Raw genomic sequence first — 18,516 nt, 5'->3', positions numbered from 1 at the left:
GTATGTCTATAAATATAGTGACGTGTGTTTCTTGTAGGCAACATATCATTGGGTCTTCTTTTTTCATCCGTTCAGCCACTCTATGTCTTTTGATTGGACAGTATAGTCTATTTACATTCAATGTTATTATTGATAAGTTGGGCAGACTTCTGCCATATTGTTGTTTGTTTTCTGGTTGCTTTGTGGTCTTCTTTCTTGTCCTCCTTTTAGTGAAACTGACTTTTGCTGGTGGTATGCTTTAATTTCTTGCTTTATATTTTTTGTGTATTCATTGTAAGTTTTTCAATTTGAGGTTACCATGAGGCTTGAAAATACCTTACAATAGTAAATGTTACTAACATTTGTTGAGTACCTAGAATGTACCAGATACTGAGCTAAGTACCTTATGGGCCATTTCACTGTTATTACTTCCATTATACATATGGGAAGCTAACTAGATTAACGTTTCAGGTAAGCAAGAGAACTGGAATTCATACCTGGGCACCTGGGTAGAGTGGTGTCTTGCTGATCAGTGTCCCATACTGCCTCTTGCTCCATGTGATCTGAATGAACTATGAAAATGACTCTTGCCCCAAAGTGTCATCTTGTCTCTATCACCTCTGCTACAAACCTGTCTGCACTTCTCACAATTAAATAGCAATTTGTGTCAGGGAAACCATTATAACATGTAAAACTTCCCTTAATTAAGAAATAGTAATTCTTGGATATAGTCATATATTAAAACATTGATATAGCCAACAAGTCATGTCCACCCATATTACACAAGGGGTACACAAGAGGTGTCTCAGATGCATCGAGGCAGGTGAATAAAATGGGTTCTCCTCTACCAACTCCTTTCTCTCCAAACCCTCCAAGTTTAAAGGTTGTTTTCTACCCTTCTTTTGGATTCCTTAACTATTCATGAGAGTTGTTTCAACTAGTTGAAAAATAAGTATGCAGTTTATTTTTCATTTCACTTAATGAGATTAATCACATTACTCATAAAGAAAAGGAGATAGAGGCATTCTTTACTATATGATTTGTCTTAGATAGTGATGCAAAAGATGGAGTCAGAGGTAGTAAGCTAAACAAATAATACTCTCTAAATGCAGAAGGGTGATAAAGTTTTACAGATGAATTATTCTGCTTTAATATTAGAATCATTGTGCTCCAGGTATATCAGACAATTGACTGAGGCTCCTTTATGTGCATATGCAAAAATGAAACAAAAAAAAGAGGGGAAAAGCCTCGGGAGTTTGAATTAAAACCTAGGCTGTGTGAGATAAGTGTTATGAATGAGATGAAAAACAAAACTGATACATGTATAAACACTTATTAAGCACTCCTGTTATGGAGACCTCACATACACACAAATTTTATGCAGAATTTGTCTATGCAGAAGTCACAGAGAAGTTAGAAAAGACTCATATTGCTTTGCATAATTTTCTGTAACTATCAAGAAAAAATTCCTGTTCAAAATATATAATTATCTATTAATATCCTTCCCTCTCATTTAGGGCAATTTTTATCATCCTGAGAAGACTACTTGTCAAAATCAGCAATGATATCCACAAGTAGATTCTGTAGTAGTATCTGTTCAGACATTGCTTCTCTTCTATCCTTTCTCTCCTCCATTCCTACACCTCAAATCATATGTACAATAAACACCTCTCCTTTACATCTCTTATATTCCAGTTGTCTCTGTGCTTCAGTCTGGATATTTTATATCATCCTATCTTAACTGTTCATTAACTGTCTAAACAGCTGCATCTAATCTACTAGTAAATCCATGTATTATATTCTAAATTTCAGGTATTGTATTTTTAAGTTCTAGAATTCCATTGGATTATGTCATATAGGTTCTAATTCTGCCCTAAAATACTTCATCTTCTCATCTGATTCATCAGCAGATTAACCATATTCATTTTAAAGTTTAAATATGATCATTCAATTATATGGATATCCCCTGGGACTATTTTTATTATCTGCCTTTCTCTCAGTTTTCAGTTATTTCATTGATCTCCTGATATGGCTGGCAACTACTGATTGCTGGGGTAAACTGAAAGCAAAATATTTTAGACATAATTTGAGGCTCTGAATCATGCTATCCTTCTCCAGAGAAAAACAGATGTAAGAGTAGAACCAGATCACTTTAATTCAGTCTAGCATTAATATAACTCAAAACTGGATATAAGTATTTGCAAGATCTGGACTATTTCTAGTTTACCTTTACTCCTAAGGAGGTATTGTCCATTCAAGGGTCCCAGCTAAAAACTTGGAGGGTTAACCAGGTCCACTCCACAGTTGGTTTTCACTGAATGACAGCTATTGTCTCCCTAGCCCTGTGAAACTACTGAAAGCCTAATCAGCTTCTCAGCTACAGTGTTCTCTTCAGCTTCTGGCATCTCTGCATCATTTTTTGAATCAGAAAATACCTTAAAGAAGCAATGCTTAGGGCTTTTATTCTCTCTGGAATTCTGGTCCCTCAACTTATTGCAACTTTTATAATTTTCTAATGCTTTCACACATTAGTTTTGTTCCAATTTCATATGCCTTTTCTGGTTGTTTGTATTTTGAGTGTTCATTTGATATAAGTTATTCCTCCAGTGGAAATGAATATCTTCAAATATCTATTAATTTTTAAAACATAAAACCCGCTCTGATTCAGCATTTTGACTTTTAGTATTTTATCCTACAGATCAATACATGGGCCCAAAATATATGTACAACAATGTTCATTCCAGTATTATTTATAATAGCAAAAGACACGAAAAAAATCAACAAAGAATAAAGTACATCAATAAAGAATAGGTTCCATACATGATAGCATAGCTATGTAATGAAACACAATATATTGTGAAATCAAATGGCCTAGGTTTGTATGTGGTAAAATGTAAATGATATGTATATGGAACAAACATAATCATATGTATGTGAAAAGTAATATGTATAGCACATACCAATTTAGATAAAAATGAGTAAACACATGCATATATATTTTTATATGCAAAAGAATGTTTCTAAAGAGATATATTAGAACAGAAAAGAGTGATTGTTCTGGGAAAGAACAGAAAAACTAGGGGCTTGGTGTCACTGGAAGACTTTTCATGATTTTATTGTGTTGAATTTGTTTTTCACATATTACGTTTTAATTTTATATTTAATACACACTATTTAAAAGAAAAAATAGTATGATAAATATTACATGCCATGAGACAAGAGAAAAATGGCAGCTCAAAGAAAGCTTATTTAAGCAAGAAAACCTCACAGTAGTGAGCTTCGAATTGAGATTTTAAAGAGAGATTTAGCTGCGTGGTAGAGGGATAATACATGCAGACAGGGAAGGATAACATGGAGGTAGGAAGAGATATTCACTGTAGGGAAACCATTGATAGTTCAAAATTGATGAAGCATAGGGAGTTATTCCATTGACTACCTATCTTACAAGCCTCATTTTCCTCCAAGGACAGACTGTGTCAGGGTAAGGAGTTGAAATTTTATTTTGAAGCATGGGGAGCAACTCCAAAGTCTATAAGGAAAGTGTAATATGATATGATTAGCTTTGCATTTCATATATATCATGATGGTACTGTGGACTACTGACTGACAAGGGGCAAGACAGGGAGGAGATACTTGTGCTAGACGACTGCTGTAATAATCTATAGGAGATGCCAATGTGCTTACTGTGAGGATAAAAGGGAGGAAATAGTAAGATATTAAGAAGGGTAGAATTAAAAGGACTTAGGTTCCTAGGAACAAAGGAGTATATGAAATTAATTATTACAATTCTCTTTTTTGGCTTGAACAACTGAGTAGACAATGGGGCCAGCCCTTCAGTGTCAGGAAACATAAAAATGGCATAGATAAGAAAGAAATGCTTAGTTCTGCTGTTGAGGTCGAGGGGCTTGGGGACATTTAATAGATGACAGTGTGGGGGTACAGCTGAATACATATACATGTCTGGAACACAGGACAATGTTGGAGAAACAGACTTAGTTGTTACAAGAATAAAACTGGTCGTTGATGTCATGGGACTATTTCAGATCACCACAGAAGGAAGGCTATGAAGGGAACCACAATATATAAAAGCTAGAGTATACATGGAAAGCCCCAAAAGAAAGCTAAGGAAGTACTAGGGAGATTTCAGGAGTGAGTAGCCTCACAGAAGCCAATGGATGACAGTTTCAAGAAGGAACATACTCTTTCAGAGAAATCTAGAAAGATAGGAGCTGAAATGTGTCAGTGGTATTGAGAAACTAGAAGATTACATACTGTATGAATGTGACAGAATTACCTAGTGCTTGTTTGAAGGTCAGATTTCTGGTCCCTGGTTCCTGTGAGCAGAAATTTGTGGGGATGGAAAAAGAATTTATGCATTTTTAAGAAGATTTCCAGTGAATTACACCCTCAGGTCTGAAAACAACTATAGCAAATTGTAAACTCTTCAAGCAGAAGTATCTTGTTTGTTTAACTCATCATGTATACTTAGTGTTCACCATAGCATCTGTCACATAACAGGTCCTCAACAAATATTCAGTAATTTAAAAATGAGATGAATGAATGAATAGATGGAGAGATGAAAAGCTACTGAATGAAAGAACTAAAGAGCTAATGTCCACCAAAATCTTGGCAAGATTATTGGAGCTTACATTCTAATGGTACAGGGCAGATAATATACATGTAAACAGATGAACAAATAAAATAATTTGCAGAGATCTGCTTTAGCTAGAGGAGTCAGGGAAAGCTTCTTTGAGGAGGTGACATTTGAGTTATCATTTAAATAATGAGAAGGTGTTATTTAAATGATAATTTAAATGATTATTTAAATAGTCTGTGGACAAAACATTTCAGGCAGGGGAAGGTCCTAATGAGAAAACGGGTGAATAAAGTGTGTTTAAGTAATAAAGAGACCTATGTGGCTACAGCTAAGAGAATGAGACAGAAAATGGGAGAACAGTAGAAGATGAGCCTGAAAACATGGATAGGATGCTGATCACATAGGTTCTCACAAGTTGTGATCTCATCGCTGTTTGGATGTTATTCTAATTGCAATAAGAACCCACTTACATTTTAAACAAAGTAAGGATATGATTTGATTTACACTTGAAAAATATCATTCTGACATCTATATAAATAATGGATCACGGCAGGGCAATGGTGGAAGTAAGCAGACCAGTTAGAGGTTGAGGTAGTATTCCAGACAAGAGGTGATTATGGTATGGTGGTAGTAGTAGAGACAGTGAGAAGAGCCTGGAGTTATAATAGAATATATTCTGGAAATAGAGCAGACAAGATCATGTTAATGAGTTAGATATAGCAGGTGAGGGAAAGAGGAGTCTAAAGAATTTGGATTTTTGCCTGTAGGCAATGAGGACTCATTTAAACTTTTGACTGAGTGACACAAATACAGTAGAATATATTAGAACAATTATCTTGGGGCAAGAAGCAAACGGAATTCTTTGGGAAATAAAATAGAAGGTAGAGGCAAATTTGGAGGTGTCAGTAATATTCCAGGCCTGAAGTAACAGGCATCTGAATTAGGTGATGACAAAAGGAATGGCAAAAAAACGATGGATATCAACGCTACCATCAAGTATGTAGAGATTGAATTTGTGGTATCTGTGGGCACTGAGGCTTCGCTGATAAATATGGACCAGAAAGACTTGGGAGTCATCCGAATATAGCTAATAAAGTCAAGTGAGCGATTGAGATTACCTAGAAAAAGTTTCTAGAGGGAAAATGAAGCCTAAACTAGGAATCAGTAAAAGAGCAGGACTATCCAGAATGAAAGTAGAAAAACGAGGAAAGTGTGGTTCCATCAATGTAACTAGAAGCATTTCACGATGTGTTTGTAACTGGGAAATACGGACTAAGAAGTATCTATTGTGTTTGGCAAAATGGGTATCGTGAGTGATTTTGGTCACAGCTATATCCGTTTAGAGGCAGAATGAGAAGACAGATTCCGAGTACTTGAGGCATCTCAGACATGAAGAAGTACTGACAGTGAATACAGATAACACTTCTATATATTTTGGTTTTGAAGCAAAGAAGTAAGAGAGGTAGTCAGAGAAAAACTAGGGTGGAGAAAGGGGGTCTTTAGGATGGGACAGTCTGTATTACGTTCCAATATTGATGTGAAGGAGACAAAGAGACTGACAATGAAGACAGTCGAGGGGGTGGATTGACTGCAATGTCTCTGAGAAGGCAGGTGTGCATGGGATCCAAGCACAGGTAGGGCCTTAGCCATATAAAGAAGAAAGAACACTTCTCCCAGTTACAGTAAGCAAGGATAGGTGTAGGTACAAGGAAATTAGTAGGGGTGATGCTGGAGTTGGGAGGGAGGCAGTGCGATTTCTCATATCATGGCTTCTATTTCCTCTGTGAAGGAATATGCGTCATCCACTTAAAGGAAGGGGGAAGGTGAAGGGATTTTAAATTTTAGGACAGTGGAGAAGTAATAAAATAGCCATTATGGAGAATGAGTAGAAAATAATTCTAGGGAAATGTAAGATTGCCAGAGCAAGTTGAGGAACTTGCTAAAGAATCATTGAATAAAATGATTTTTGCAGTTTGTGTTAAAACATCCTATGGTAATACGAAGGTTAACTCATAATCAACATCGTGGTGCTTCTCAAAACCTTATTTCCCTTTTCTACAAAGAATATCAACACACTTAAAATCTGAACTTACGACTTCAAATTCTGGAAATAGCTCTTTTGGCCAATACTTTGGCTAATGCCAGTCTCTCACTTCTGAATTTCTCTTTCATTTCCATAAATCTATACAATGTTTTGGTAGAAGCTAAGTTTAGTCTGATGGCAGTGAACAGATGTGAACATGATATAATGGAGCTACAGAACAAATTGCTGTGAGAAAAGTCCTATCAGATAAGCATAAAAAGCAACCATGTTCCATAAACTGACTTAAATAAATGACACCAAATTATCTAGAAACCAAATACAATTTGTCACAATTATATAATCATTTCATTTTTCTTTTAATCTTTACTATCTGCCTGGAATATACTAGATGCTTAATAATAATTATTAAGGAATTAACACTATAAAAAAATAACATTTCAGAGATGTCTAGGCATTTGGTACATACTGATTGATAAACCATAAAATAATCAATTACAAATAACTCCTCCAAAAAGGTAAAACCCATGAAGGTATTGAAAAGTGTAACTGCTAACAGTTCATATCACAGCAATGATATTAAAAAAGCCCAGAGACAATATTGATGAATTAAGAGCATGGGACAAGAAAATGATAACTTGTTAAAAGAGATAAGTTCTTTCATAGGAGAGAGATTTTCTTTTTTCCATCATCATGATAGAATATAAATACTCCACATAGTGTAATAATTAAACATTCTAGTTAATGATGCATTACCATACTAAACATAACATTTGCTCTAAAACTCTAATAAAATATAGTACATTTAATAGAAAGAGTAAATGAAAACAACTGAATATTTAATGTTTAGACCATGTTTAGGGTTTCACAATGAGAAGTTAAGTAGAGTAATTTGAAATCTTGGGATAATTTTTTTTACTATGCTGCAAGTCAATTTCCTAATTGGTAAAAGAGAAGGGGTTACATTAATCTCTAAAGAAAGTTTCTACTCCTGTTTCTGATGACAAAGCATGTGATCACACAAACTATCAGATACTTTAATAGTATAGCACATTTTATACAGAATACAGTGTTCATTTTAATAAAAATAGACTTTCTGACACAGCAATTTTTTTAGGTATAACTGTGTCTTATATTTGGATTAACAAGTTGGTAATTAATTTTTATAATTTTAAACATTTTCATTTCCATTTGAAGTTTATTTTTTCATAAATATACTATAAATGTATTTGATTTTTTCTAAAATAAAATAAATTTTGTAATCATTGTATCATGGCATTATTTTGTTTTCTCCTTTAGATGACTGTATTTTGAGATATAGTATAAATTGTTACCTCTATGAGATATGGCTCCATTTGATCCAGGGTTTTCCCAAGATGCTTATCAGGATCTAAGCCTGCCAAGAAAGGTTAAATTTTTTAAAGATAACTATCAGATAGGAAGTTTAAAGACACATTCCCTTTCCCTTGGCCCCTCCTTGCCTAGGAAAGCAGTGTGTATATATTTTGAATTGCTTTGATCATAAAGTAAAATGTACTTTGCTAGTATTTACTTTTCTATTCCCCTTGGGTAACTGGTTTTACTGCTTCTGAAAAGTACGTTTCCATTTATTTCAATTGCACTATGTCAACTACCAGATGCATTGTTTCAATTCCTTTATTCATTTTGAGGATAGAAAAATGTCTGGATTTTTAGGATAGAAAAAAAGAGTATCATTTCAAATACCTGAACTTTTAATTCTTTATATTTTAATGGTTACGGTTTATTTTACTGATGGACAACAGCATTAATTTTCTGATTTATCCCTATTTTATTTAAACTTCAAACTTCTTACTTAGACAATAAGAATAGAAAATAGCTGTAGACTGTTATGCTTATGTAATTAATTCACTTAATAGTAGCATATGGGCACAAACAATTGCATTATTAAATTAAATGACATTTCATTTCAATGACTCCTTTGAAACAATGTATTTTTCAAGTAAAGATACAGACAACTCTGAAAAATCATCACTGTGCGTGTGCATAACCTTTAATAAACATATTAAACTGACATAACAGTAGCGTTTACATAGGTGATGGAGTGTGGGAGACAAGTGTGAGCTACATGAATGCTTTCCATACACCAAGACTAACCAGCCAGGAAAAAAAATCACACGTCACAAGTCGGCCATGAAATAAATGAATTCATTTTGGATATTTACATTCATATTTACATATATTGGCCTAGCTTCATTTACAAAAGTTAATGTAATGAAAGGCAATACTATAGAGCAAAGACAGTTTTGTCAACAAATGGTGTGAAATAACTGGATATCCACAGGCAAAAAAAAATGCATCTAGACACAGACTTTACACTCTTCACAAAATTAACTTAGATTGTAGACATAAAGGTAAAATGCAAAATTATAACATTCCTATAACAGGAAAAAAATCTAGATGGCCTTGGTTATGGGGTATTTTAAGACACCCCACCAGAAACATGATCCATTAAGGAAACAATTAATAAGCTGACTTCATTAAAATTAAAAACCTCTGCTCTGTGAAAGACAATGTAAGGAGAAGAAGAAGAAAAGCCACAGATTGAGAGGAAAGAACATCTGATAAAGAACTAGTATCTAATATATACAAAGAACTCTTAAAACTCAACAATAAGCAAACAACAATCCAATTTAAAAATGGGCAAAAAGACCTTAACAGACACCTCACTAAAGGTATATCGATGGTAAATAAGCATATGAAAAGATCCTCCACATCATATGTCACCACAGAAATGCAAATAAAACAAGAAGATACCACTACACACCTATTATAGCAGCCAAAATCTGGAAAACTTACACCACCAAAGGCTGGCAAGGACGTAGAGCAATACTATTGCTGATTGGAATGCAAAATGGTACAGTCACTTTGTAATGGGAATACATGTAAGACAGTTGGGCAGTTTCTTACAAAACTGAACATTTTCTTACTAGATGATCCAACTATGGAGTTCCTTGGTGTTTACCCAAAGGTATCAAAACTTTTGTCTTCACAAAAACCTGCCCATGGATGTTTATAGCAGCTTTATTCATAATTGTGAAAATCTGGAGCAACCAAAATATCTTTCAGTAGGTGAATGACTAAGTAAATTGTGTACATCCAGACAATGAAATATTATTCAGTGCTAAAAAAAAAAAAAGCAGCTATCAAGCCATGAAAATACATGGAGGAAATGTAAATGTGTATTACTAAGTGAAAAAAGCCAATCTGAAAAAGCTACATACTGTATAATTCCAACTATATGACATTCCGGAAAAGAAAAAACTATGAAGATAGTAGAAAGGTCAGTGATTGCCAGGGGTTTTGGGAAGGGGGCAGTCAAGGTTAAATAGGCAAAGCACAGTGGATTTGTAGGGTAGAAAAATACTCTGTACGATACTATAATGATGAATACGTTATTATACATTTGTCAAAACCCATAGAACGTACATCCTAGCAGCGAACCTTAATGTAAACTGCGAACTTTGGGTGATTATGATGTGTCATTGTAAGTTCAACAATTTTAACAAATGTACCACTCTAGCAGGGGAGGTTGATAATGGGGGAGCTCATGCGGTATGGGGTCAGGGTATATGGAAAATCTCTGTACATGTCTCTTAATTTGCTGTGAACCCACAACTGCTTTAACAAAATAAAATTTAAAAATTTGGTAAAGTTTCTTGTGGTCTAGAACATGATTAGATTTTATAAATGCTCCATCTGTGCTTGAACGAAAGTGTGTTTTCTATCTGTTGAAAGCAAGATTCTGTACCCAAACACATAAAATCATGATCATACTTGTTAATTTTGCTCTTCAAATCTTTTATGGCCTTAAACATTTTTGATATCCATGAACCATCAGTTTCTAAAAATAAGGTTTAAAAAAAAACTCCCATTATGATTTTGGTTTTAATAAGCTCTTCTTATAATTCTGTCATTTTTTCCTTAATAGATTTGAGAGCTATGTTGTTATATGTGCACAAACGCATAATTTCTAAAACTTTTTGATAGAATTACTCTCCTAATCAAGAAGTAGTGACTTTTTCATCTCCATCAGATTTTTATCTTGTAATCTATGTTTCTTCTATGAACACTGCGACACCAGCTGTCTTCTGTTAATCTTCCATATATATTTTTTCCATTATTTGTTCTCAAATTTTTTGTATTGTTTTAGATGCCCACATAGAGTTTCTTTTGTTTCACCCAATCTTATAAATATGACCCTAAAGAACTGAGTTTAATAATTTTATGTTATATGGCTGGACCTGCTTCTATCATCTTAGTATAAATTTTCTGTTACATTAAGCTTTATATCTTTTTCTTTTTTTTCTGCCTCATACTGAGTTGAAAATTATTTTAATGTTTTACTCTGCTAATTAGAATGCTATAGAGTGAATTTCTACTTTTCAGATAATCATCTGTGATTTTTTGCATACATTCAAAACCATATTTTTAAAGTCTTAACGTATTAAGTATCTTCAGCATCCTTTAGATCAGAACTTAGTATGTTTTAACTAGACACTACACAGGCTTCACCATTTCAGTTATTACTGTGTTGAATTTTTTTCCATTATTTTTAGCAAGAAAAATTAAGGTTATCAACATAGTTCACAATGTTTATGCTCACTATTGTTTGTCATTCATTTCTCCTTGAATCAATCTATTTCTAACTGAAGTTTGTTCTTTATTCTTTCACTGAAGATCTGTGAGTGGTATATTCTCCTAGTTTTTACAGGTCTCATAATGTCTCTATGTTACTCTCATAATAGTTTAGTTGCAATATGTTACTTTTGGCATTTGTGGTTCCTAATGAAAATTATGATGTCAGTCTGATAGTGGCTCCCATATAAGGAATCTTTATTTTTTATATGCTAGATTGTACAATTTTCAACATACCTATGACACAATTTTCAACATACCTACTACAGTTTGCAATCTTAATTCAAGGTGTCCAGGCATATGTTTATTTTAATTAGTACTGGACAGCACCTAATGTGTACTTTCAATTCAAAAACTCATGTCTTTCTTCAAATCTAGAGTATTTTCAGTTATATCTGCTTTTCTGCCTTCTTTTTTTTCCTTGAAACACATATTATACAAATAATTGCAATTTCCCAATCTAGCTTTCATATTTTTTAATTGCATTTTCTATTTTTTTCTTCTCTCTGTGGCTTTTTCTATTTTTTTGCTTTCTCTATGCCTTCTTGGTGAATTACTTTTTCTCTTTTTTTCTGCTGCACTCATTCTCTCTTTGACGTGACTAGCATTTATTCTGTCCACTAAGGTTTTTTTTCATGACTATGTTTCATTTCCAAAATTTCTAATTGGTTTTCACATCACTCTGTTACTGCTTCATTCCGGGCGATTTATTTTTCTAATAACTGCTCTTTTAAACAAATGGATTTTATATTTTTCTTGATCTCTTTGAGGTTCTCCCTCATGTAGGGCACTTCCCATTTCTGTTTCCCCACAGGACATGACCGCCCAACTGCTTCTGCCTGCTTCCTGGATCCCTACATTACAGCGCACAACTTCAGTCCTGTTCACTACTTTTTGTCTTTTCGTTTCTAGCTAACAGAGATGTTTATAATGTTTTCCAGCACGATTATGTTTTTCACATTTTTCCTTCTTATATTCATCTATGACTGCCATGGGTTTGGGGAAATTTGTTAAAATCCAAAGCATGAATATACAAGGTCAGCATGGCTGGAAGTCATTTTTTAGCTTTCCCTCCAACTCTGTGTGTGTGGTGTGTGTGTGTGTGTGTGACAACACATACATATATCATAGTCAGCATTAGGGCATCATTTAAAAAGTCTCCCATGATTGAATCTGAGAATTTGTGTTTTGCATTCTATGCATGAGCCTGGAAGTAAATATATGCAAAGATATGCCTGTAAGGCATAAAAGAGAATTTAAGAGCATACAGTTTTACACAGGTAGGCACCATAAGATCTCATTTTTCTTGCAGTTTTTTAATTCATTGTAGAGTATCAAGCCCCAGTTCAGAATTGTTAAAGTATAGAAACAGCAGTTATATCTCATTTCAGAGATGGCTGTATTCCACAGTGGATAAAGTCATTTGGCTTGCCTTTAAATATGAGTCAGTAAATAATGTAAACATAAAACACCCTGAACACACTTTCCATATGAACCTGTGGTCTTCACACAGTTACAGCTTGGTAAAAAGTAGTTGGTCATTTAAATACTTTTCTGTATTCATGAAAGTATTTTCAATATATCAGCTTGGGCTAAGCACTAAAAATTCCAGGAAGCTAAAATCATTGAAATAAATAACATTTAAAACATTAGAGAAAAATTTTCAAATATTTTCCTGAGACATATTAGAGATAATTTCACCACAAAAGGAGATTATTGTACAACTAGAAACGATCTAAAATATTTAAGAGCCAAATCTCTTTTCTCTCAGAGCTAATAATAAAATAAGCTTCATGCGTATCTACAGGTTTGGTAATAGGGTCTGTGTAAAGTTCAGTGAGGGTGTATATGCTGCTATGATTCATGGGCTTGAGGTTTTAGACCACGGGTATCCAATCTTTTGGCTCCCCTGGGCCACACTGGAAGAATTGTCTTGGTCCACATATGAAATATACTCACACTAACGATAGCTGATTAGCTGGAAAAAAAAAATCAAAAAAATCTCATAGTGTTAGAGAATTTACAAATTTGCGTTGGGCTGCACTCAAAGCCGTCCTGGGCCACGGGTTGAATAAGCTTGTTTTAGACATTTTACACAGGGCAGAAGCATTTCACATACATGGTTTCAAAGATGGTTTCAAAGGACATCTAAAACCAAGGAATTAGCAGGATGTAAGAAACAAACAATTTTAAAACATATTTTTCAGAGGTTATGCCAGGTGATTTAGGTAGGCTTTTTTGGCACGAACAATGACTTAGGTGTTCCTATATCATAATTTGATAGTATTTAAACAGACTATAATTCTTTTCCATAAAATGTCTAAGTTTTAGTAATGAAACTACTTGTTTAAATTGAATATAATAGCCTGCATACTCTTCTAAATGGATTTTTATACTTTAATTCAACACAGCTTATAATATTTACTTCTATCAGGCTAACATGTTCCACTGTACTTGATTATAATAACTACAAAGGTCTTTTTCTCCTGATGCCTTGCTGGTTACTTTATCTGAATATCTGAATACTTTACCTGAGCACAGTCTGCCTTTGCTTCAATTTTTCTGTTCATTAGAAAGTGACAAGTCATTGGGGACCTCATGATCACTGTCCATATGCCATGTACTGCAGATTGCTTATAGAATATATTTTCTTGGATAAAATCCAGAGATTCCTAGCAATTCCAGTTACTGTCCTTGCAAAAGCAATGGCCTGAAGCCACCCTGATCTTTGAGATCTTTTCTAAATCATCTGAAACTACTAAGCATCAGACGATATTAGGGATGTTAGGGATGTTGTAGGAAGATTATTCATCCTACCCCAGAATATATTCGGATACAGAAGTTTCCTCAATAAATTCTTTAATGCTTAGCACACCAATGATTCCATAAATATCAAACTATTAATACATGAAAACAAAAACTCATAGTAATTGTTTTTATAAGTATAATTAAAGATGAATACTTAATTTTCTTACACTTCCCCATATTCCACACGTTTCCTCATCTATCAACATCTAAGCATTGTATGCACAGTGTTTATAATATTTACTTTCATTTCCCTAAATATAAGATGATTATTAAAATAATTTTAAAACAAAGATCGGAAAAAACAGATCTTTTTAGTGTGAAAAATTGTTAGCTTATCTATAATTATGAAGCTCTAAGATTTTAGTTTTACATTTTATGTATTTTGGTTTTGGTATTTTCTAACTAGATGATATACACAAAGATTTCTGAATGATCCTTCTTAATTGAGAAAGGAAGGTCAGGGTCATATTAGCATCAATAAAATATATTTCTCAATAGACTTATTTTTAAATTTTTGTTTTAAATGGCTCAGAGAGAAACATTTTAAAAAAGTCAATGTCTGAGTTAAATTTTAACACAAAAGCTAGACATCACAGCATCTCTACTTTACCAATAAGAAGAACCCACTTATGTTTCTAAGCACAACTAAAGAATGATGCTAATATACCAATATATTTGCACTCAAATAATTCTATCCTATAAAATCATTTTAAAGTATATGAATATATAACAATATCTCAGTAAATTTAAAATCCATCTTACACATCCATTTCTTTTTCAATTTCTAATTAGTAGCCACTCAACTGGTAAATGCAGCTGGTCCCAAAGTCACAATTTTCTTTTTCTTTAAATAAACCCTATTATCTAGATCCAACACAATTTTAGTATACTTTAAAAATCTCTCTGTTAATCTTTGTAACATCATCATTCATATTTTATTTTACATAAAACTGCATTACATTAAAACCTCTGAAGGAGCTATTAAAAGCCTCTGAAAGAGCCACAACAGTTCATGGGCTTTTTCAATGCAATTCAGCTTTATCTAAAAGCTTCAATTTACCTCAGTCCTTGCAAAAGATTTTTCTTTTTTAAATTTATTCAATTTAGGTGTCTCTTTTCTCGTAAAGTTTGGATTGTGAACAGACACAAATTGTGCTTCACCAAAATCCTAGCAGTCAATACAATTTACCTCTTGAGCCAGTTAATTATGGAATGTGAGTCTTTATGTATATATCTCCCTATAAAAACCTTTATAATCACTGAGACAATTACATTAGTTAATGTGAACATAAATATCAATATCAAGAAATATCAATATTAATGCAGATTATGATCCATAGGATCCAGGACAATGTTAAAGTACATTTTAACTCTAATACATGAATATGTTACTTTGAGTTACCAACAATATTTTTGCCAAAGTACAGAAAAAATTTACTGTAAACCCTGACATCTAGCCATTTCATCATGTCATATAGACATTCCTTGATGGAAGCTGGGTGGATGAATAAACCCACAACAAGACCTAGGCACTGATAACTCCATGCAGAATTAGGAAATTAATTAGGAGGAAGAACCATAATTTGCAGAGCTGACATCTATTTTACTTTACTTGCATGTATCAATGGGAAGCAATTACAATTCAATTAAAATATTCAATTTTATTACTTTACTTACTGACCTTGAAGTTAATGCCTGTTTTATTTAATTGCATCATCTATGAATAAATGTTAACCCTACAATGTTATGCCCCATTATTTTCAATGCATTTTTCAACTTCTCAGCTGAATTATATCAATTTATTATCTACTGTCATGAAAGCAAGTGGAGGTTTATCTCTTCAGTACAGCCCAATATATGAAGAGAGAGACATCACAAAATGGTTGACAATGCTATTTTTAAGAGTCAAGTAAAGTGAATTGTCTTCTCATCTCAACCTTTGTAACCTAGAGTTTTACTGTAAAATCAGTAGGTGATATTAGAAAAGGTATCATCATTCTGAGAAGCAATTTCTAGTCTGTGTATAATTCTTGATAAATCCACTAAATACAAGAAATGAATGCCTCATGTATCTTTCAAACCAAAATACACACACACACACACACACACACACCACACACACACACTCACTCCTGAAATCTCTTCCTATCTCTACCAGGCTTACTGGCTAACTGAACAAGTAGATACCATTTTTAAAACTCCAATTGTTTTGTGGGCAAATATAATTTTTATTTGTTCCCAGACTCCTGCTGAACACACCATTATTCTATAATTATTTTTAGAAATAAAATGACAGAACTTTTATTTAAAAGAACAGATAAGAAGATTGGTCATATAATCTCTAAAAAAAATGAGCTTACATATATGAAAGTGACTATCTCAGGAAGGACCTTATTTCAGTTTTTCAGATTTTCCATTTCTACAGTTAGACTTAAATGCTTATAGCTCTTAGAGGTTGTGTTACGAGTTGTCTCAACATGTGACTTCTTTGCTGTGAATGTAAATGTTTTAAATTCTCCAGTCAAAAATACAGAGAGGCAGAATGGATGAAAAAGTGAGCACCAACTACATGCTGCCTACAAAAAAACTCAGTTTTCACCTTGAAACACGCTCATAGACTAAAGGAATGGAAAAAAAGATATTTCATGCAAATAGAAACAAAAAGAGCAAGGATAGCTATACTAATCTTAGACCGAAAAGGTTTTAGATCGAAAACTGTAAAAAGGATAATAAAGGTCATCATATAGTGATTAAGGAGTCAATTCATCAAGAGGATGTAACAATGGCAAACATATATGCACCCAAATTGGAGCACATAAATATATAAAGTAACCAAGTCTGAAGAGGCATAGACTACAACACAATAATAGCAGGAGATTCAATACTCCACTATCAACATCAGATAAAACTTCCAGACAGAAAATCAATAAGGAAACACTGGGCTTGAACTACTTTAGGCCAAAGGAACCTAATAGATATTTATAGAACATTCGTTTTAACAGCAACAGAATAGAAATTCTTCTCAAGTGCACGTGAAACATTCTCCAGGATAGATCATATGTTTGGCCACAAAAAAGTCTTAACACATTTAAGGTTAAAATCATGTCAAGTATCTTTTTCAACCACAATGCTATGAAACTAGAAATCAATAAAAGAAAGAATCACAGAAAATTAAGAAGTGCATGAAAATTAAATAATATGCTCCTGAAGGAGCATATGGCCCTATCTTCCTGGGTCAAAGAATAAATTAAAGGAGAAATTAAAAAACATCTTGAGACAAAAAAAAAAGTGGGAACACAATATCCCAAAATTTATGGGATGCAGCAAAAGCAGTTCTAGGAGGAAAGTTTGTAGCAATAAATGCCTACATCGAAAAGGAAGAAGGATCTCAAATAAACAACCTAACATAATAGTTCAAAGGATTAGAAAAAGAAGACAAGCCCAAAGATAGCAGAACAAAGAACATAACAAAGATTAGGGTATAAATAAATGAAAATCGAGCCTGGAAAAACAATGCAAAAACCAATAAAACAGAATTTTATTTTATTTTATTTTATTTTCTTATTAGACGGAGTCTTGCTCTGTTGCCCAGGCTGGAGTGCGGTGGTGCGATCTCAGCCCACTGCAACCTCCGCCTCCTGGGATCAAGTGATTCTCCTGCCTCAGCATCCTGAGTAGCCGGGACTACAGGCATGTGTCACCACGCCTGGCTAATTTTTGTATTTTTTTAGTAGAGACAGGGTTTCACCATATTGGCCAGGCTGGTCTCAAACTCCCAACCTTGTGATCTGCCAGCATCGGCCTCCCAAAGTGCTGGGACTACAGGCGTGAGCCATTGTACCTGGCCTAAAACTGAGTTGTTTTGAAAAGCTAAACAAAACTGACAAACCCTTAGCCAGACTAAGAAAAACAGGGACAGGACTCAAATAAAATCAGAAATAGAAGGGGAGACATTATAACAGGTAACATGGAAATACAAAGGATCATAAGACACTACTCTAAACAACTATGTACCAACAAATTGGGCAATCTAGACAAAATGGATACATTCATAGAAACCTATAACCTACCCAGACTGAATCACAAAGAAGTTGGAAATCTGAACAGACCAATAATAACTACGGAGATTCAATCAGTCATTAAAAGTCTCCCATCAAACAAATGCCCAGGATCAGATAGCTTCATGGCTGAATTCTACCAAAAATTTAAAGAGCTCATAGCAATCTTTCTTAAACTCTTACAAGAAAACTAATATTGAAGAAGAGGGAATACTTCTAAACTAATTTTACAAGGCCAGAAATATTCTAAAATCTATGAACTGATAATTTTACTTCTGTGTAACATAAAGTAGACTTAGATATTTTATAGATTCACTTTTAAGATCAATGGCATACATGAAATAAATGACCAATAA

The 18,516-nt window shown here is 33.6% G+C and overlaps 1 protein-coding gene across 1 annotated transcript in view; it reads right to left on the bottom strand.

Annotated features, from left to right (window-relative positions):
- Positions 1-18,516, bottom strand: part of DPH6 (diphthamine biosynthesis 6) — a 176,802-nt gene that overhangs the window by 36,103 nt on the left and 122,183 nt on the right. Inside the window, exon 6 of the mRNA XM_033190651.1 lies at positions 7,952-8,013. Coding sequence (XP_033046542.1) covers positions 7,952-8,013 — 62 coding nt within the window. The remainder of the gene's footprint in view (positions 1-7,951; positions 8,014-18,516) is intronic.

Source organism: Trachypithecus francoisi, unplaced genomic scaffold, assembly GCF_009764315.1.
Source record: "Trachypithecus francoisi isolate TF-2019V2 unplaced genomic scaffold, Tfra_2.0 Lachesis_group3, whole genome shotgun sequence".
In the NCBI taxonomy this organism is placed as follows: Eukaryota; Metazoa; Chordata; class Mammalia; order Primates; family Cercopithecidae; genus Trachypithecus; species Trachypithecus francoisi.
Note: the sequence above shows the minus strand (reverse complement) of the source record. Positions and strands in the feature narration are given on the sequence as shown.